Source organism: Terrapene carolina, unplaced genomic scaffold, assembly GCF_002925995.2.
Source record: "Terrapene carolina triunguis isolate 2854851 unplaced genomic scaffold, T_m_triunguis-2.0 Scaffold69, whole genome shotgun sequence".
Classification (NCBI taxonomy): domain Eukaryota; kingdom Metazoa; phylum Chordata; order Testudines; family Emydidae; genus Terrapene; species Terrapene triunguis.
In genome coordinates, this window is record NW_020664420.1 from 49,293,219 (window position 1) to 49,315,419 (window position 22,201).

At 37.8% G+C, this 22,201-nt stretch overlaps 1 protein-coding gene across 1 annotated transcript in view; it reads left to right on the forward strand.

The window, feature by feature from the left end:
• The window catches only part of ADGRV1 (adhesion G protein-coupled receptor V1), a 416,737-nt gene that overhangs the window by 63,647 nt on the left and 330,889 nt on the right, over positions 1-22,201 (forward strand). The window contains exons 26-37 of the mRNA XM_026649237.2: positions 1,090-1,270; positions 2,383-2,585; positions 4,022-4,151; positions 5,820-5,900; positions 9,015-9,154; positions 10,112-10,721; positions 11,706-11,921; positions 13,333-13,548; positions 14,936-15,180; positions 17,032-17,213; positions 17,989-18,800; positions 20,416-20,625. Of these exons, the coding sequence (XP_026505022.1) occupies positions 1,090-1,270; positions 2,383-2,585; positions 4,022-4,151; positions 5,820-5,900; positions 9,015-9,154; positions 10,112-10,721; positions 11,706-11,921; positions 13,333-13,548; positions 14,936-15,180; positions 17,032-17,213; positions 17,989-18,800; positions 20,416-20,625 (3,226 nt within the window). The remainder of the gene's footprint in view (positions 1-1,089; positions 1,271-2,382; positions 2,586-4,021; positions 4,152-5,819; positions 5,901-9,014; positions 9,155-10,111; positions 10,722-11,705; positions 11,922-13,332; positions 13,549-14,935; positions 15,181-17,031; positions 17,214-17,988; positions 18,801-20,415; positions 20,626-22,201) is intronic.

The following is a 22,201-nucleotide window of genomic DNA, read 5'->3' on the forward strand; positions in this document are numbered from 1 at the left end:
TGTCCCCTAACTGCCCCCTCCTAAGACCCCCCCACCCTAACTGCCCCCCCAGGACCCTACCCCCTACCTGTACCCTGACTGCCCAAACCCTTATCCCCCCCCCCCCAGAAAGCCCCCCCCCCAAACTCCCGACCCCCCCGTCTCTTGACTGCCCCCTCCAGAACCTCCCTGCCCCTTCTCCGACCCCCTGGCCCCCTTACCCTGCCGCTCGTCCCGGCACGCTGGGCAGCAGGGGAGGAGGAGTGGGGGAGGAGCTCCAGACTGCCGGAGGCGATCTGCGAATGCAGGGAGGGAGGGAGGAGGGAGTGATCTCTGCTGCAGGGGAAGCGGAGGAGGGGCTCTCTCTGGCTGTCGGAGCCCCATGTAAGTGGCACCATCCGGCCGGCTGCCCTGTTAGCCGCGCGCGCTCTGCATGGGGGGAGAAGTCCAGACATTTACAAATTCCCCCCGGACGCTATTTTTAGCTCAAAAAGCCGGACACGTCCGGGGGAATCTGGACGAATGGTAACCCTAATTTTTTCCCTTCTAATATTGTGGTCATAAACATATAATATCAGCTGATCTAAGTATTTTGTGCAAGAGAATTAAAATTCAGGACACCAACAAACTCATAGTCTTCTGCTGGGACCACATAATACTAAGGCCATGTAAGTATATGTAGATCGAAACCAGCCTCTAGTGATATTTTTAAACAATTAAATCCTATACAGCCAATCTGATTGACTATTGTTGCTCTGTGTGTAAAATATTTTTTTAAAATCTGGTCCTAAGTCAATTTTGAAAATGGGATTTAGGCTACTAAGTCAGTTGGGCCCTTCAAAAAATTGTACCCCATATTATTTCTGAGATGCTAGTGTCTTTATGTTTGCAGTTAATAGTTTTACTATAAAATATTAGGTTGATTTACCTAATCATCAAAAATATTGCATACATCTTTTAAAAAACTGCATAGCAGATAAAACTAGATAAATGTAAGCATTCGGTGGGGTTTGAATAACAGTTACTGAAAATCTCATGCTACACTTTTGCACTTTTTTATGTTATGTTATTATATTTGTTTAATTTCTGTGTGGATTCTTCCTTCTATAGGTCTTAAACTTGCATGTTCTTGATGATGACATTCCTGAGCTTAATGAATATTTCCGTGTAACATTAGTGTCTGCAGTTTCTGGAGATGGAAAATTAGGTTCAACTCCAACCAGTGGAGCAAGCATAGATCCAGAGCAGGAAACTACAGATATCAGCATCAAAGCCAGTGACCATCCATATGGTAACAGTGATGGAAATCGCATTTTTGTTTCAAATAGTTTTGTTGGCTTTAATCTCAGGAGATGAAGAAGTTGCTCAACCTTGACAGCTGAGGACGCAGTACGCCTTTGTCAAGATTGTCACTTACCAAAACAATAATTCATTATTTAGGTACCCAAACTGAATATTTTTAAACAATGGGCCATGTTTAGCCCCATGGAACATGTGACTTTTCAGATACCCTAGGCAGGCAACTGAGGATTCCTTTGAATGGGCAAATCTGAGCCAGTATCATTTTTTTTCTGAGTAAAACTACATCAGCCAGTATAGGGGATGTTTTGGGAAAGAAGGGGATGTGGCCAGAGCACACTGTACTCCAGTGAGCCTCACTGGCTTAAAGGCCCCTATAGAGACATTAGAAGCTGATCCAAATTAGAGTAGCACTTGAACTATTTTGACTAGCATCGAGGCCAGTTCAGCTCCCTGCGAGCCTGGAGTTGGAAAGAAAGAAGATGGATTAGTCACTTTTGCCTCACCCCCTCTGAACTCCTGCGCAGCAGAGAATTTAGCCTGATGCTTTTACATATGAAATTGTAAAGTTCTATTCAGCAGACGAAGTTAGCAGTGCCAAAAAGAATAGTGACTATTAAGCAAGTGGATTGATGACAAAAGCCTTGTTCAGAAATGTCCACATTTGCAGAGTATCTTAAAGGACTGAGTAATTATTTTGCTAGTACATAAATAAAACAGTGTAGCAGCTTTTTTGTTGAGAATGCCTGAGCAAGCAAGCTGTTTCTGAAAAAAAAAATTGTCAATCAAATCAAATAATTGAACTTGCAATATGCAGTGCTCCTCCTGGGAGGAGCCGAGTGCATTCTGTTCCCATTGAGGCGCAGGTACTTTGTTAAGATTCACTTGCGTATATTGCTTATCCATGTTAATGGGAGATGAGGGTACACAGCACTTCCTGGGAGATACTTAAAACTGCATGATTGGCGCCCATTTTGTTTGTATTCAGATGTTTAATTTCAGACGCTGCATAATAATGTTAAACATCGTGAAACACATTACATTATAGAAGGATTTTTCCTAGTACAGGTAAAAATGTAAATTGTTGTTTCTTGCATCTCTCAGGCTTGCTTCAGTTCTCTACGGGGTTGCCTCCTGGGCCCAGTGATAAAATGGTTCTCCCAGCAACCACGGTGCCCCATATTACTGTTAAGGAGGACATTGGACATATTAGGTTACTGGTAGTTCGTGCACAGGGCCTTCTTGGAACAGTTATGGTGGAATACAAAACAGTGTCACTGACAGCATTCAGTCCTGGAGACTATCAGGTATGTGGAACAGACTGAAATACATGACTGATGCTTATTTGCGAATTCAATTAGACTTGGGTGTCTCCGGTATTAGAGCTTTCTTTCCAGCTGTGTTTTTTTTTTAAATGTTCAGAGAGTCTTACTAAACAAACCACTTCACAGTTCTCCCATTGATCATACCATGAGCAAGGTGAATGTTCAAGTTAGAATGTGTTTTGTACAAAAACAGCAACAAATATTCCGGTGTGGTCATTAGTTTGTTTCTGTATATGGAGCTTAGATTTTCCTAGAACTTTTGCCAAAACCCTCTAATTTTATTACTTCCCTTGTCTTGGGTCAACGGGGTGTGTATTTCTCCATAGTGGGTGTTGGTTACTGTTGTAGAGAGGCTAATTACCTCCAGGATGCTCCCAGCTCCTGCTGCCCCCAGAGTGATAATTTGAGGTTAACACACATTTGAGTTACCCTAATGGAGCAGATTAAGGTTATATTTGATAATCATTGAGTGTCACTCTAAGGTGTGAATAATTAGAGATGCAAGCCTACGAGGGTGTGCATGCCTGTACATACTTAGTGGAGGAATACAAACCCACTGATGCTCACATACAGGTTTGCTCTGCATTTACACTCGAGCTGTCTTTCTATAGCCTGGTAGTTAGAGTATTCACCTAGAAGGTGGGAAACCCAAGTTCAAGTCCCTGATCCAATGATTGTTTAATTATTTATAAAAAGGAGAGAGACCCATGCAATAATATCCGAGCTCCCAGTGGCTACGGCACTCTCATGAAATGTGGGAAACCTAAGTTCAAATCTATTCCCCACAACAGGGGCAGGGTGGAATTGAACCCAGATTTTCCACCTCTCATCTGTGTGCCCTAACCAGTCAATTAAAAGTTATAAGGAAGGCAGTACCATTACCTATTTCTCTTCCTTGAGCTGTTTTTTGAATCTAGTCTTCCTTTGCTTTTGTTAAAATTCTCAAAATTTAAATGAAAAATTGAATCATGTTGAAACAAAAGTTTTCATTTTGACACTTCTGAAACATTTCAATTTTTGGTTCGGTTGAAAAATTTGGTGTACTTGACACAAATTTGCAGATAGTTTCAGGTCAGCTGAAACTGCATTTTGCCCAACTTTCATTTACACAGGTAAGCATGCCCATGTTGAAACCCAATTTATGTGAATATGTCTGGATTGACTTGACTAAGTTGAACACACACAGAAGTGCACTTAGGTGCTCACAACTATGAATTTGAGTCTAACTCTTTCTTGTAATGAAGGTGCAAGAGAATTCTGTGCTACTTTAAGATGCAGACAGAAAGGAAAAAAATAATTGGTTGTATAAATAGCAAATTTTTCCAGTAGCAGAATGGAAGTCTTTTTTGCTGCAGTGAGTTCATACTGATACAATGAATAGACTTGAACAAAAGCATAAAGAACCTTTTATTTTTCAGAGTATTGCAGGCACCTTGGAATTTCAGCCAGGAGAAAGATACAAGTATATTACTGTTAACATCACAGATAATCCTGTCCCTGAACTGGAAAAAGCTTTTCAGGTTGAGCTACTGAACCCAGAGGGAGGAGGTAAGACTCACACATCAACTCTCTGTCTACATATGCACAACCTATTTTAGGCACTGAGGGCTTAGAATACTTAAATCCTGCTGAGAAGGTTTATCTTCCATGGTTGGAAATTTTTTCAAAAAGAGAGACTTAGGTTTAATTTTTTTTTAGAAAAATCTTCAGTTAATTCATTAATAATTGCGGAAAACAGCCATGCCTCAGAGAAACTTGAACTGGTTGAATGCTGTTAAGCAACTGGATTATTGCCATGCATTAGGTCATCTAAATAAGTGTTTTTATTTTCTTTTAGTACAGCTTTTTTTGCTTGATAATGAGAATTAGAATGATGATAAACATATTAACAGGTACCTGAAAAATCATCTATCTCAGTTCAACAGTTTAAAAATATATTTAAAATAATAATTAACATTAATCAAACAGAGCCAGATTAATCCCTTCTGACACTTAATTGAAGTTAAAGAAATTACACAAGATATTAATTTGGCCCATAGTTTGTTGAAATTGGTTATAGTAGTAAAAGGCTACATGGTTGGCTTAAGGGGCTATGCTGCTGTAGCCACTTGAGGGACAGTTGTTTGATAAGCTGAAGGATCTGTGAGAAGCTCAGGGAAACTTATACTAGAAGGTGCTTGCCCCAATCAGCTCCAAGTTCCTGTACTTCCTCCACCTGACACACCCAGACCACACACAAACCTCCATTTCTTACACATCTTTGCTTTCTGCAGATGGTGCTTGTGGCACTGGTATAGAAAATACTGACTTCTCACAAAAAAATAAAAAACTTCAGTCAAAACCCAAAAATGTTTGTTCGAAATGCTGCTGCAGTGCTTTATGGGAGTTGTAGTTCGGATACCTTTATGCTCCCATTTTGTTCTATGAAGAAAGCTCCCTGTATGAACCTACATCTCCCATGATGCACCATGAAAAAATTTGTGTAGTTGACAACCAAACTTTTTTTTTATCTAAAAACAGTTTTGACAGAAGATTTGCAGCTAATCTTAGTTTAAAGCTCCAATAGACAGACACCTTCTAGTACACACCTTCTTGTTCCCCCTCCAATATCTCTGAGTGCATACACCCAAAGTTACTACCATCCAATAAACTGTATGGATTCTGAAGAATGTCCTGGACATTTCCTTAACTTTCTGAGGAAAGTCTCTCACTTCTGTCCCTTTGTTAACAGCACAAAAAATATAAATATATTCTCTGAGGAAAAGTAGCAACTAGTCAGTCATGTCCTCATTAATTCTATTCATTTTTAATTCTACTTCTCAGCTCCCAGTTACAAACCTACCCACAGTTTGTGATCTCCTTTTTGTTTACAGCTTGAAGTCCTGTCTTACAACTTCCTGCATGCTATACCACCTAAAATACTGGGCACCATTGCACTGTAGCTCTTCTTATCAATCATCAAACCCCTAATGGCTAATTGTCAAAATTGATTTCCTCATAATTACCTTCAATGTGATAATTTTAAATAAATAAAATGAATGTGCTGTGTATGCTGTTTCTGGCTTTGATCAGAGAACACGTATGCTTTCAAAGTAAAACTGGATGCTTTGCAGGAATATTCCCCTATGTTTTTCCTTTTGTCTAAAAATGTTTAAAGTGCTTTCTGTCTTCTCTGTGTTATAAATGTATATATGTGTATTGTGTGTCCTCTTGAAGTTGCTGAACTCTTTAGAAATGATGGCAGTGGTAGTGGTGACGGGGACTTGGAGTTCTTCCTTCCTGCTGTCCATCAACATGGTAAGCATCATGGTCTATCCTTTGTTTCTTAATTGATTACTGAAATTTCTCACCCTAGTCCTCACTCATTTGGATTGGTTATAACTGAATTCTCTCTCTCTCTCTCTCTCTCTCTCTATGCATTTCAACATAAGCTGAATTTCAATGACAATCAGCATAATTATTTATTCTGTAGGAAGTAGGAGCTTCTGTATAGTTAAGGTTGCATCCAAATTCCTTGTAAACCCCTTTGTTTTGTTCCTTTATAAATTTGACTTGGAAAATTGGTTTGGCTGAATATTGCTGCATTTGCTCTACAAGCAAAACATGCAGAAAATCCGTTAAGTTGCAGGCAATTAAAAAAATACCCTGCTTTGATATTTTGACTCATGCCTGACATAACTTGTGTTCAAACTTTACAAAAAAGAATTAATTTGAACCACAAAATGAAGCCAAACCTGAAAAATGATGTCTGTTTGTTTGAATATTGAAAAAGTTTTGACTGCTTTCCCCGCTATTTTTCATGTGTATGCTTGTCTGTGTTGCCTAGTTCAGGCCAGAAGCAGAAGTGTAGAAATACAGTAAATAAGTAGGGTCTATTCTTTGAGAATTTCCAGCCTGCCTAGAAGCAAAAATAGCCTGTTTGTGTGAGACTTCCAACCCTGTTTTTCAGATCCAAGAAGTTTAGAGAAGCATCCAAACTATACTAAACTTATCCAAGCCAAAAAGTGCAAACCACTTTATTCATCTCTGGTTTTGAATTTCCTCAAATACAGATATTGTGATGGGTTGGATCACAGAAAACCCCCTGGGAGCTGCCACCTGATGTGCAAAGACTACCTCTGCTCCTGTTTTCCCTGCCAGCTCAGGACTCTAGCACCCTGTCTTGCTAAGCCAGACACTCCCGTCTGCTCCAACAGAGACCCAGGGTCTGAATTACTTGCCCCAAAGCTGCAGGTTTACCTGAAAACAGTTCACAGAAGTGTGCTTGTCTTTAACACTTAGATGCCCAACTCCCAATGGGGTCTAAACCCAAATAAATCCGTTTTACCCTGTATAAAGCTTATACAGGCTAAACTCATAAATTGTTCGCCCTCTATAACACTGATAGAGATATGCACAGTTGTTTGCTCCCCCAGGTATTAATACATACTCTGAGTTAATTAATAAGTAAAAAGTGATTTTATTAAGTATAGAAAGTAGGATTTAAGTGGTTCCAAGTAGTAACAGACAGAACAAAGTTAAGTCACCAAGCAAAATAAAATAAAATGCACAAATCTATGTTTAATCAAACTAAATACAGATAAGATCCTCACCAGTTCCAGAATGCTCCCTTTGACAGGCTAATCTCCTTTTAGCCTGGGTCCAGCAATCACTTACCCCCTGTAGTTACTGTCCTTTGTTCCAGTTTCCTTCAAGTATCCTGGGGGAGGGGGGTGGAGAGGCTCCTTCTTTAACCAGCTGAAGACCAAATGGAGAGGTCTCCCAGGGGTTTAAATAGACTTTCTTTTGTGAGTGGAGACCCCCTCCTTACCCTGTGTAGAATCCAGTCACAAAATGGAGATTTGGAATCACATGGGCAAGTCACATGCCCATGCATGACTCAGGACTTGCAGGTAGTAGCCATTACCCACATGCTACCTTGAACATCCTCAGGTAGACTTCTTATGTGGATTGGAGTCTTCCAAGCTCTTTTGTCTGTTAAGTGCTTCCTGATTGAGCACCTAATTTGCACATTCCTTTCCCAAGAAGTGACCAAATGTTCTAACTAAGGCTACTTAGAAATCAAGCAATTATACAGCCAATGTTCATAACTTTGAACACACAAATGGTGCCTGCATACAACTAGGATGAACATAACCAGTAGATTATCAGCTTTGTAATGATACCTTACAAGAGACCTTTTGCATGAAGCATATTCCAGTTACATTATATTCACTTATTATCATGTTTTTATAAAACCATATAGACTGCACAACGTCACAGATATATTCAAATAAGTGTGTGTGTGTGTATACACATACTTAATGGGGCTCCCTTCCTTGCTTCTGAAACGGTTTCTCAGATGACCTAACTACTGGCTTTGTACAGTATCATAGTTCTCTTTCTTCCCCCCTTCTCTCCTAAATCCCTCTGTGATAACACCTTCCCTTTCACTTTTTGCTACTTGCACTGTGTGTTTTCATTAACTGTGCTTCAGAACTCTGGCCCCTCAGTTCTCAGTCACACTACCTTTTCTCCGTACTTTTCTGTCACTTTCTCCCTCAGGCTAAGTGGAATGGGTGGCCAGCCCTGCAGTATTGAAACTAGAGATCATAATTCCATATTGATTTTTTTTTAACAGCACTTTTTAAACATTCCTATTCAAGCCAATAAAGGAATGATTTTTTTAAAAATGCAACCATCATTATGTATACAATTGCATGTTTAACTTGCACATGCAACTGTCATAGTTGGGTATGCACATTAGGTCATTAGTGTACACATATGGTCAGTTAGATGTAAAAATGGCCATTTGCATGTTTAGATATGAGTTCGGTGCATAATGGTCATAACTGTGCGTGCAAGGTTGCTGTGTGATGTTATATATACAGTTTTGTAACTGGGTCCTAATAGTCTCCAGTAATTTTAGAACTAGAATACTTTCTTTGTAAAATTTGTCTTCCAAGAAATAGCAAGAATATTTTTGAGTATGCACACAAAAACACCATAAAAGATTTTCAAAGATGACTAGGTGATTTAGACACAATTCCATTAATTTTTACTGAGAGTTTTGTGTCTAAATCTCCTAATTGACTGAAAAATCTCATTCTTTGCCTTTATAATGTAATTGAAAAAATAAGACCCTGACTAAAACAAATGCATTATCACATCCAGAGTTAATTGCATTGAATTTTGTAGTGCATTTCCAGTAATCTCAATTTGTTAATGGAAGTAGTAGAGTTATAAAACTGAACAAACTCTTCTGTGCGCATAAACTGCTTAGATACAGAGTTTACCTCCAATTAGTAAGCCTTCATGCAGAAAATATTTTGTTCGTCGTTCCCATAGTAAACTTCTTCTTTTAGCTTTTGCTTTGGTGTAACTGAAGATACTGAAAAACTAATTCAGCTTTCTTGGAATTTGTACCTACAGCCAGCCTGGGAATAGCATCCCACGTCATAGTGACCATCGATGCCTCTGATGATGCTCATGGTGTGTTTGAGTTCAGTGCTGAGTCGCTTTTGGTCAATGGGACAGAACCTGAAGATGGAGACAGTGTAATTGTGCTTCAGGTCACTAAACTTTGCTTTTCATCTGTTGCTACACAATCCTCTTCTATTATTTCTTTCATTAGGGTTTCTGTGATCCTTTATCACAGGGTTATAGACTTGTGATTGTAACTTGAACAAACTGTACATCCTTTTCACAATGCTTCGTTAATAATTACTGTCTCCAATTTATAAGGTCAAATTTATAATCCAACAAGTGTAATGTAATATAATAATCCAAGTGTAATGTAATAATATGATATCAGTTAACAGATATTTTAAAAATAATATTTCATCGTCCACTCAAATATTAGGTAGACTAGAACCTCAGAGTTACAAGTACCTCGGGAATGGAGGTTGTTCGTAACTCCGAAATGTTCATAACTCTGAACAAAAGATTATGGTTGTTCTTTCAAAAGTTTACAACTGACCATTGACTTAATACAGCTTTGAAACTTTACTATGCAGAAGAAAAATGCTACTTTTAACCACCTTAATTTAAATGAAACAAGCACAGAAACAGTTTACTTACCTTGTCAATTTTTTTTAACTTTCCCTTTATTTTTTTAGTAGTTTATGTTTAACACTATACTGTACTATATTTGCTGTGTGTGTGTATGCTGATTGCATACTTCCGGTTCCAAATGAGGTGTGTGGTTGACCGGTCAGTTCGTAACTTTGGTGTCTGTATCTCTGAGGTTCTACTATATTAATCTCTTATTAAAGAAACAGTATGATGGTATAAATTATTTTCTTACATAAATATTAAAAGAGAGGGTGACAAATACAGAAGATGGGAATGCAGCCTAGCTGAGGCAGTAATGGTTATAGATTTGCAATTGCAATAGGTGTTCATATTTAACCCATCATGTCACAGTTTTGCAACTCTTTCAATAGACTGAGATTGGGATTTTGAGAAATATCCTTTTTCCTCCCCTTTATAGTACAAAAATATTTAATTTTTCATATTTTGCACTTTAGGTTGTCAGAAATCAGGGGGCTTTGTCCTGTGTCACTTTGCATTGGATCATAGTCTGTGATCCTACTGAAGATCTGATCTCTACCTATGGCAATATAACTTTTGATATAGGGCAAAGAAGAGCAAATATAACAGTGCAAGTTTCACCTGATGAGTATCCTGAACTGGATAAGATGTTTTCTGTTTTGATCATCAATGTTTCCAGTGGTCGTCTTGGAATTCGTACTAACGCTACATTAACTGTTCTAGCTAATGATGATCCATATGGAATTTTCATCTTTTCTGAGAAAAACAGACCAATCAAAGTTGAGGAAGAAACCAAAAACATCACCCTAACAATAGTACGATTAAATGGTCTCCTGGGTACAGTCATGGTAACATACAGAACCATGGATGATGATGAAAAGTCACCCTATCTGAAATCAAATGTTGCCAGAGCAACACAGGAAAGAGACTATATACCCATTTCTGGATTTGTGATCTTCAGAGCCAATACAAGTGAGGCTAGCATAACTCTTCCTATTTTAGATGATAAGGATCCAGAGAGATCAGAATCTGTGTTTGTGGAGCTACTCAATATTGCTTTGGTGGAAAGGGTGCAGGATAGACCAAGTAAGTGCTTTACACATTAATTGCGTGCATTTTAGAGACTTGGTGATTGCAGTAAAATTTAACTGATCAAATTATAGTTAGCTTTCCTACCTCAAAATGTATTAATTTAAGAGATCTCTGTGTTACATTTGGTGTTCTGGCCATGTATTACCTTAAAATATTCCTTTGTCAGGACGTTACTGAAAACAATATGATTGTATTTCTTGTCCCTTTTGTATTATTTTAACTGAGGCTTCTCTGGCCATATAAATTACAAGGTTGACTGTGAGCATGAGGTTCTGTTGATCAATCTCATTATTCTTGAGAAGCATAGCATAGTGAAATGACCAATTCGAGATTATATTGCATGCTGACCTTATACTTTGCTATATCATGACCTTTTATGTGTTTCTTTTAAATACACAAAATGCATGCTGATCAGCCATTCAGTGATGTTTGGGAGACTATAGACTGATTTGCACTTCAGAGTTCCCAAGCTTGTCTAATTAATTCTCCTACTCATTCTTGATAAGCAGGAAAGCTTCAAATATCTCTCTGTGGGGAGAGTGAATGGTTATGTATATTTAATCATAAGAACCACAGAAATAATACTCTGATAGAGACTGTAGTGTGATTGCTACAGACCCGATAGAGAAATGAATGAATAACTAATGATTTGGCACTGTCCCACCTTTTTGAGAAATAGGCTGCTCATGTATTTACCACTTCAGAGGCTGTGATAGAAAACTCCTGCAGTACGATATCAAGCTGTGCACTTCAGGATTTGTTGTTATATTGTAATTTCAATAAACTGTCTACAAACTTTGAGTGAGGTTGTGAAGTGTACTCTCTGTGCAACTATAACTACTTTCAGTAAACTAGTTTTGTTGATGACTGGTGGCAACTGATAAGATACCATGAAACTCACCTAAGTCTCTGAGGTCTCCTGTAGGTATACAATAAAGATCCCGGACTCTCTCTTACCAAGTTCCTGTTGTATTTCAGTTGTGAATTCTCCTCGCCTGGGACCTAAGGATGATACAGTAGCTCATATAATTATCAATGCCAATGATGATGCTTTTGGAACACTTCAGCTGTCCGCTCCAGCTGTGCAAGTTGCTGAAAACTATGTTGGACCAATCGTCAATGTGACCAGAACTGGGGGAATATTTGCAGATGTTTCTGTGAAGTTTAAAGCTGTGCCAATAACTGCAACAGCTGGTAAGAAAAGAGAATTGTAAAAATACACATACTGTGTCAAGGTTGCAATCCAATACATAGCATATACTCTCTAGCAAGGAAAATCAACAGGAGTAATGAGAAGTTCACTTGAGTAGTAAATGAGTAATAAAGAACATAGGCCCTGTGCTGTATGCCAGCAGAAAAAAATATAATTTTAGTTAATAGCAGTTAATAAAGAAACTATTAAGGGATATATGGTTTATATGACTGTGAGTAATACACATCTGCTTTTTAAAAGGGGCATTGTCATTTTAGAGTCGAGCCAATTTAAATAAATGAGTTAAAAGCAGTTTCAGGATTAAGATCAGCTTCCCATGTGGGGCTTTTATAGATCCACATTTTACTATTTTAAAAAACTGGTACGTGTCTTCTGATGTTGTCTGAAAAATCCGAAGAGACAGTGGAAACTGTTTAACTTGGACCTTGATCCTGCAAACATTTAAGCACATGAATAATTGCATTAAACTAAGAAAACAAGATAAACAAAGTGAAACATCAGAGAAATATGTTCTCTTTACTCTCTTTCAGCTGTCATAAACTCTGATGTTACTTGTAACAGTAATAGGGAAAATAATTCCATGCAGATGTCTGATTTAAGTTGATTGTCATCTTTTGTATAAACATTATAGTTATATTATTGCTAAGGACTTGTCTTCACTGCAGTCTTAGCTCAAAGCTATAACTCGAGTGTTGCTCGTAACCTGGGGTCCACACACACAAGTCTCTAGCTCAAGTTAAGTGGCGGTTTAAGCTTGAGCTAGCTGATCCGGAGGTGAGGATGTGTGGGGGGGGACAGAGTGCTGCTGAAGCATAAGCTAATAATTCAGTGGGTAATGGGGATACAGCAGCTCCAATTACAGCAACTCATCAGCTGCTAATCTAATCACTCTGCTAACCAATCGCTCTGTATAGCTTGAATGGTGTTTTCACAGTGTGGTCACTCTTACTAGAGCGAGCAAATGGTTGCAATTTGTTAGCTAACTCCACTTGGAAAAAGGTGCTTCTTGTCACTAGTGCCACCTGGAACTCCAAGAGCAGTTGGCAATACAAACACAACCCCAAACTGGAAACCACTTTGATAGAATGGACGTATCCCATTCAACACAGTGTTGTCCAATGGGGGATTGGACAACACCAGCCACTGTCTCCAAATGCTTCCCACATTTACCAGTATAATCGCCATCTTGTCCAAGCTGAGCCTCAACCATTTCTCTGCTGTCCAAGCCACAGACTCCACCAGGCACTAGAAAAGCAAAGTTACTGCATTGTTTGGGTTTGCAGAAAAAGGAGTTTCATTGGGTGCTGTGTGCAATCAAGATAGGAATAACAGCATGTAGGAATTGTGTTTAAAACGTTTCCTGAGGTAACAACATAGTTTTTCTATGCACAGGTGAAGACTACAGTGTAGCCTCATCAGATGTTGTCTTACTAGAAGGGGAAACCAGTAAAGCTGTGCCAATTTATATCATTAATGATATCAACCCTGAGGTTGAAGAAACCTTTCATGTGCAGCTGCTGAATCAAACAACAGGAGGAGCCTTGCTTGGAGCATTGACTCAATCAGTCATTACCATTGAGGCCTCTGATGATCCATTTGGATCTTTTGGTAAATTGGACCTATTTGAATGTCTTTACTCTCTCTTCTTTAACAAATCTGTTTAGACATGTCGTGGATGTACTATATCTTCCAGGATGTGCCATGGTCTCCCTCTTAGCTGAGCCATCGCTGTGTATTATGGGAAATACACGCTAGCCAGGGAGCCCGGCCCTGAGGAGAGAATGGGTACAGGAGGCACCCTAATTACAGCTCCCACGAGGCCCCATGAGGCTCAGTTTAACACTGTTTAATGTTGAACCAAGACAAAATGAAACATTTCATTTCAATTAAAACGAGAATGTTTCGATATAACCTAATGGAATTTTTTTTTGAAATTCCATGGAAAAACTTTGATATTTCTAGTTTTTATCCCGTTCGGGACAAAAACAAATGTTCAGAATTTCCAGCAGGTTAGAAATCTGCAAACCTGGGGTGGATTTAAACCAGTGACCTAGAAATGAAAACTCTGTGTGCCATCACTAACCCCTTAAACCATCCAGTCTCCTGCGTTACTAAATAGTAAACCAATATCATGTTTAAACAACTGGGAGTTGAAAAAAATCACATATATAGAGGAAGTTGCATATTACTATTTTCCATGGAATTTTTCCCCACCTACACACGCTATCTTTACAGTAGAATTGATTGAGAGAAACAGGGGGAAATTGTGTGGGAAAAAATTCAGAGTAATTTTCATTCTGCAGGTTTTGAAAAAGAACAAAGTTTGTGCTCATTTGAAATTTTTAATGAAAATTTGTTTTTAAATGTTTTGGTACAAAAATGTTCATTTTTTGGCATTTTGATTTTTCCTTGTGTTCTGCCTTTTTTCCTCTTTCCCTCTTTGTTTTTTATTTCCATTTTGTAACTGCAAAAGAGGAAAAGACAGAAAAATGGTGATCTAAAATAATGAAAAATGGCTATTTTTTTTTCAGTGTTGTTTCTTTTTAAAAAAAGGATATAGTAAAACCCCTAATTTTTGTGAAAAATCTCTGATTTTGGGGGAAAAAACATTTTTGAGAAAACATTTTAGTGTGAAATATTTAGATTAGATCTATCTGATTGCTGTTTCTGTTCTCTTGCTGGGAAAGGTGATCAGAAGTGGCTCTTAGTGTCCCTCTCTTCCATTTCTTAGTAAACATGTAGTGAAAGGTTCCTGATCATGTATGGGAGTTTACCCATCAGTTACCTGAACCATATATAGACAAAGCTAGTAGATTTAGCACCTCCATTTCACAAACACCAATTATAATCTCATGTCAAATAAAATAAATTAAAAGTAGTTTAATTCTGCAAATGGTTTCAGCAAAATGAACAAACAATTTTAATGAGGAATTTTTGATTCCTTAAGCCTCAATGTTAGTGATGAGGATTTAAGTCTCTCTACCATGTACTTCAGTTTTTCAGGTCAATGAACTCACTGTTGAAGAGCCAGAGTTCAATTCGGTGATGGTAAACTTGCCAATAATCCGCAATGCTGGGACACTCGGCAATGTTACCATTCAGTGGGTTGCCACCACTAATGGACAGCTTGCTACTGGTGACTTGCGTGTTGTCTCAGGTAATGTTACCTTTGCCCCTGGGGAAGCCATTCAGACGCTGTTGTTAGAGATCCTGGCTGATGATGATCCGGAAATCCAAGAGGTGAGTTGAACATCTAGACCCTATCTGGAATGACACTGTCCAGAAATGTTTATTATCTCTGTTTTATATAGTGATGGGTTAGAAACCGAGAGATTTTATTCAAAACAAAGGGAAATCAAGCTGAAAATACTGTTCTGGAAAATTATAAAACAATTTTCAGATACACTAATTAGTATTTATTCTTTGATCCTTGCTGCTGATATTCTTCTTCTATAAGATTCTCATTTATTCACAAATATATTGAATATCTAAGCAATGTAATCTTTTTCTTAGGTTTGGTTTACTAGTGATAGATACATTGAACCTGATTCACTATCTAGCTGAACATCGTAGAATTCTATTGCAATATGTATGGGAAATAAAACTAAACACCTGGTTACAATATGGATTAATTGCAGTGGTTAAATCTCACCCATGGTAAGGCAAAACTGAAGTCAGTGGTGTTGCATCGGTTTACACAAGGGCTGAACATAGACCATTATATAATCTAGAGAGAAACAGTGCTATGGGGATGGGAGAGAAATTATTACAATATAATCAAACATGTTACTAAAGATTGTGCAGTGTAACTAAGAGGGGAAATGATTTCAAATTTAAGTGTGCACATTTTTTGAGTAATTTATGTTTTGTGTCCAACTTGGTATAAAGTTTTGAAAGAGTTTCCTATTTTGTTATAAGTTTTAGTTCTTCTGAACTATTCTGGACATGAGCCTAAGAAAATATAGTATTGCAGTTTTTTTTTAAATAAAGGAATGAAAATAATCCTGAGACCAAAAAGAATTTTCTATCTGGTTTGTTTTACACCAGCATCATGTTAAAATAAATGATTAAGCCAATTAAAACAAGCTCTCTTGACTCTGTGGCTATGTTTAGACTCTTTCAGAGTATCTTCCCTATTTTTAATTAGATAGAGAACCTTTTGCTCTACAAAATTGCCTATCGTTTGTGTCATGCAACAGTGTGTATGATAAGGAATGTAATGAATAAGTTTTAGGGCTTTTTGTGCACATGAAACTTTTTGCATGCAAACAAATACATGCACGTTTTTCATGCACTAAAATATTCATGACCAGTTGATGGGATTTCTGCATGCATGTAAAATCTAACTGACCATGGGTGTTCAGACTACATTAAAAGGGGTGTTATAGTAGAGATTTCCACTAGTGTAGATCATGTTTTACAGGTAGTATGAATTTTGGTTATGGGCAGGGAGTATATCCCTGACAGTTGTACTTCTTAGCAGTAGTGGGGAGAAGAAATCTTCACTGTGTCTTACGCAGTGTCTGTCATGTGTTTCAGGGATTATAGCTCCTCATATCCCTTGATAATATACCTATGGCACACACCTTCTGTAGTTATAGCAATGCTATTTATGATACTATATAGTAATAACTCTACCTTTTACTTTTCACTTACTATGATGGAATGCTGGAATGACTATGGGGGGAAGCCAGCAGACTCCCCAAAATCAGATTCCCCAAACTTTAATGGGTAGATAGGAGTATAGGAACATGACTTAAATTGATTCAGTGATAACTGAAGCTGTGCAACTCACTGCTCACCCAGAACACTTCTGTGTAAGTCTTTTAATCTGTTTGTTTTCTGTTTAACACGTAGCGCTTAAACAGCCCTTTAAATCCAAACATTTTAGAAACATGAAGGGCTATATTATGAACCCTTTGGTGTTATTGATGAACAGTTCCTTGCATGAGTAGTCCCACTGCAGTCAATGCGACTACTTATTACTGCTCACCAACTAGGAGCCAATAGTTCAAACTTAGCTGGCCCTAAATGATTTATCTTGGTTTCACAACATAATGTTATTAAGGAAAGTCTAATTATATTTTTTAGGTTATCCGTGTGCAATTAACCCAGGCCTCGAATGGAGGTGCTATTGGCTTAGATGGCATGGCAAATATTATAATACCTGCCAATGATAATCCTTATGGAACAGTCTATTTTCATCACAGCTTGTACCGAATTCAGGAGCCACTGGAAAGAAGTTCATTTGTAAACATAACTGTCAAGAGAAGGTTTGTTTAATGTTTGTTTTTTATGTAAGCATTCGTGGTCCTTCTCCTGTTTCTTTACCGAAATTACAACTCCATGGTTTTTTTCTCATTTTAAATTTTGTTCTGATTTCCTTCTTGTACCGTTTAACTTGTCATCTAATCAGAGTAGTCTTTGGCTCCTAAATTTATGCTCTTTTAGCTTAAACCAAGTATGTCTCTTTATCAGAAACATCTATAAAGAAGCATCTTTTTAAATTTGTCTTATTAATTCTTATAAACATTTAGGGCAAGAGCGTCCCCTGCTCCCAGGAGTCTAGATGGAGGATATAAGAGAGCAAGGCTCAATATGGCTGTGTAGAAGCTATCTATATCATGGCTCAAGCATGGGGGAGGGAGAGCAGGCATTACTTCTGTGATATGACCTCCTATGAATAACTGGAAGGAGACAGAGGACAGGGCAAGACGGGTCTGGCTTCTCTCCCTTGCCATTCAGCAGAGCTAGCAGGTTGCAAGGGGAGTAATCTGCATTGTTTCTGCTATGTATGATTAACCATAACACGTTCTATAAATAATCAAATGTGCCTTCCACACAGGGCCACAGGTAAATTATTCTAGTAGCGGCTTCAGAGAGGATGGATTTTGAATGGTGTTTAGATTATTTGAAACCATTGAACAATTTTGAAAAGGCTGATAACTTGTGTTCAGGTCACTCTTCTTAATGTAGAGACCTATAGATATAAGAAAAACTGTCTTCACTTATTAACATGACTCTCTTATCTATCACCACATCTTTTAGTGAGGGAAGATTTGGTCAACTGCAGGTGTTCTACAGTACTTCTGAGGTTGATGTAGTAGCTCTTGCAATAGAGCAAGGCCAGGATATGCTGTCCTACTATGAATTTCCTGTGCAAGGAATTTCTAACCAGCTGTCAAGGACTAAAGTGAATGTCTCAACAGCAAGTGATCCATTACACACCTGTGCAATTCAGTGCCTAAAAGAACAAGCATGTTTAGCCTTTACATTCTCTAGTGCCTCTGGGTTTCCTTTGTGTTTTTGGCTGACATCATGGATCAGTCCAGTAACCAACAACTCAGGATTCTGGACCTACAAGAAAAATGTCACCAGTTTGTCCTCTCTTTTTGGTGCACAAGCCATTGCTGGCAGTGACTATGAATCAGTTACAAGTCAATGGGCCATAATGCTGGAAGGGGAACAGTTTGCAAATCTCACAGTTACCATACTTCCTGACAATTTGCCAGAGTTGGATGAGAAGTTTACTGTATCCCTTTTGAAGGTTGAACTGATGAACACCTCAGCCAGCTTAAAAAACCAGCCAATGATAGGGAAGCCAAATACCTCCACAGTTGTCATAATGATGAATGGAGATGCCTTTGGAGTGTTTGTGATCTACAGTGTAAGTCCCAATGCAACAGAGAAAGGTCTATATGTGGAAGTTGAAGAACGTCCTCATACCAATGTGCAGCTTATGATACACAGAACAGAAGGCAGCCTGGGACAGGTGACAGTGGAATGGAGTGTGATTGGTGGAACAGCTACCCAAAACTTGGATTTTGTAGGTGATGGTGAGATTCTGGTGTTTGCTGAAGGTGAGGCAAGGTTTACATTCATTTTTTCCCTTTCTAGATAGAGAAAGGTAGAGGGACATAGATAAGTAGATTTCTTGACTTTTAAACCTGGGTGTCAATTTACTGCTCAGCTATGTCTCCTGGAATACACTATGTTGTGTGATAGATGTACATTCTCAAGCATATTGTGATATTTAGCAGCTCATCAGCATGAGCCTCAAGATCCAATCTCCTGTAATAAAATATATATAAATGTAATAGTAAATTTTTAAAATATGACTGGGTCCTTCAGGGAATGTTGCACTGTAAAGGTCTGGTTCTCATCTCATTTACACAGAATAACTCCACTGAAGGGAGTAGTTGTACCAGTGTAAGTGAGATCAGGATGAGGCACAAAGTGTTTTTTTTTCATCCTTCAGTGAAAAAACTAATCTTTAAAAGGCCAAACTTTTAAGATGGCTGCCCCCGCTTCCGCAATTAGCTGTGTTCTTGAAATGAAAGCATCTTTTTTATTTTAAAAGATTTTATTAATTTCACAACAAATGAAGCATACCTAAGAATTTACAAGTGAGATAAATGAGTAACTGGCAGACATTGCTTATATGCAATTCAGCATGACACATACATCATTTTGAGAAATGATTGAGATAGTTAGTTTACAAGCAACTGAAGGGAGTGTAATATACATTTTTTTACTATGCTGTTTATGTTGATGAGTCATCAAACTCCAACTAATGACCAGCAACAGTAATTCTGACACTGAGATATAATTTTGTTGGTACTTTATAAAAAAGTAAACAGATTAAAAAAGAATTAAAACGACAGTATAGTAAGAAATATGTATTTTGTAACCAAGTATGTTCATAACCCTAAAATGTACTTAGGTATTTCACATACATTGAACAATAGGATTGTATTGGAGATTTAAATGGTCCTTTGGGAACTGATTGACTAGTACAGTTTGCTAGTTATATTGGTCTGATTGGGTAGCATGCAAGGTAGATACCAAGTCCAAGTGAAAGTGTTGTGGTATGAGTGGATTGTTGAATGCAAACCCTGAGTCAGTCTATTCAAATTCAATTCATACAAGTGTGTGTGTGTGTGTGTGTATATATATATATATATGTGTGTGTGTGTGTGTGTACACCCCTATATATACAGCATTTGGATTGTTATTTAAACTCTCAGACTTGGTAAGACTATTCAAATTCAGTTCATTAGAGAGAAAAGGATACACTGTTGTTTTCTTTTACAAGAACAGCTCTCCCCTTTTCCAAATAGAGTTAAAAAGCTGAAGTAAATGCTGAGTGATTAAAGTGTTCTGAGCCCTCAAAAGTTAATTATTTCCTGTTTGAAGGCTATTTGTTATAATTTACATGGTACGTTCAATAGCTGTTGCAGTGGTATAGATTTACATAATTTATATATTTTTAAGTATTTCCTAACAAAGAGGATGATTAAGCCCCTTTTGAAAGTGTAGAATCATAGGGTTAGAAGGGACTGCAAGGTCATCTAGTCAACCCCCTCTGCCAAGATACAGAATTTGTTGTGTCTAAACCATCCAAGACAGATGGCTATCCAGTATGTCATTTATTATGGCTTTGATACCTATATTTTCTTCTATTTTTCCTTACAGGTGAAACTAAAAAGATGGTCACATTGACCATTTTAGATGATCCAGAGCCAGAGGATAATGAAAATATTATAATCAGCCTGACCTACACTGAAGGAGGAAGTCGTATTCTTCCTAGCTCAGACACTGTCACTGTGGTTATTCTGGCTAATGACAATGTGGCAGGAGTTATTAGCTTTCAGACAGCCTCAAGATCTGTTATTGGTCATGAAGGTGGGTTCCTCTTTATGTTGACCTCACTAGCTCCATTTTCGATCAACTTCCTTATTCATACTTTCTCTTAATGAGGACTTACATTGTTTGTCCATTTAATTGTGTTGGTAAAAGTAATCAGAGAACCATTGGGTATATGCAAACAAAGGACTGTCTAGCTACCCTTCATGTGTTCTATTGTAGTTTAGATGTCTTTCAAATATAAGACTCAGAAAACCCATTGACTGGATAGAGAGAGATTGGGTTCAAGACATTCTATATAACTTCAGCAGTACTTCCCATTTGCTTTCTAAAGCTCACACCTTGTCACTCTAGTTTTAACACCTAGTAGCCCCTTTTTAACTTTTCCCCTTATATTCATTTAGTGCCAAATTCTGCACCTAGATACAACTCCTTTTGACTTCATATTATATAGGTACCTATGCATATCTAGCAGTGGTCTTATGTATAACTTCATTTAAAATAGAATAGAATCTGTTAATGATTCTCACCTGCTTTAAATATTCTGAAAGACACTACTAAAAAGATATGGGGACCTTGTTAAGGGTTAGCACATCTTTTCTCTTTTTTTCACTCCCTCATTGCCCTGCTAGTGGGTGAATTACCACTTGTGTTTTGATTGTAGCCACCAATTTGGGGTATATTAGTCCTTTCTTGTCATTGTCAGGCTTAAAATAGTGTCACGTGGACATTCAAGAAGAACTATAAGAGTTTGAATTGGACAAAATGTTTTTCTACTAGTGCCTTAAAGCGGCACATTGCATGTTTGGTCTAAAGGTTTGCTGTATTTTCAGATGATGATGATGATTGCCTTGGTTTGTCTTTTGCTTGAATCTAAAAGAGCTACTGCATCATATTCCTCTAAAATTTGATGAGCAGTCTGTCAAGACAAACTAAACAAAACAGACATTCATTTCCCAGAGAATGTGTATACTGTACTTTTTTGTTGAAAAAAAATTCTCAATTGATCTTTGTAAACCAAATATGTTAATTGCTATACATGAAAGGACATCATAATTCTCTTTGAAAATTTTATGTAGGTGGTTTATGTTGATTCTGTGCTGGTGTGTGCCTCAGTTTTCATCTTTATTCCTCTGCATTAATGGTTCTGATCAGCATGTCAAACCAGGTGTAATCTGACAAGCTAAGAAGAGCCATCAATGAGCACAAGGAATTAACAGAAACTGTCTTGGTACCAGAGATTATGGTGACCCTCATGAGTCTTTTCAACTGGTTAAAGTTAATTTACAAAACAGTAGCAAAACTGGTACTTTGGAACTGAAATGCTTTGTTGTTATATTTGGAAACTCCACTGAGCATTGATTCTCCAGCGACTAAAGAACAAGAATGCATTCGCTTGCAGCAAGAAAAAATAATTCTATAGAATCTCTTGGTTAAAAAGAGTGAACTAGGTCTTCATAGGGGCATACGTAGAGCTTGATTTTGCCTTTTAATACCTGTTTTTTCTTGTGCTGAAACAATGACTATTGATACCAGACAATACAACTCCAAACACCATGTTATTTAATATTTACTGTATTACTAAATAGTTTCACTATCCATCAGTTTAAAAAAG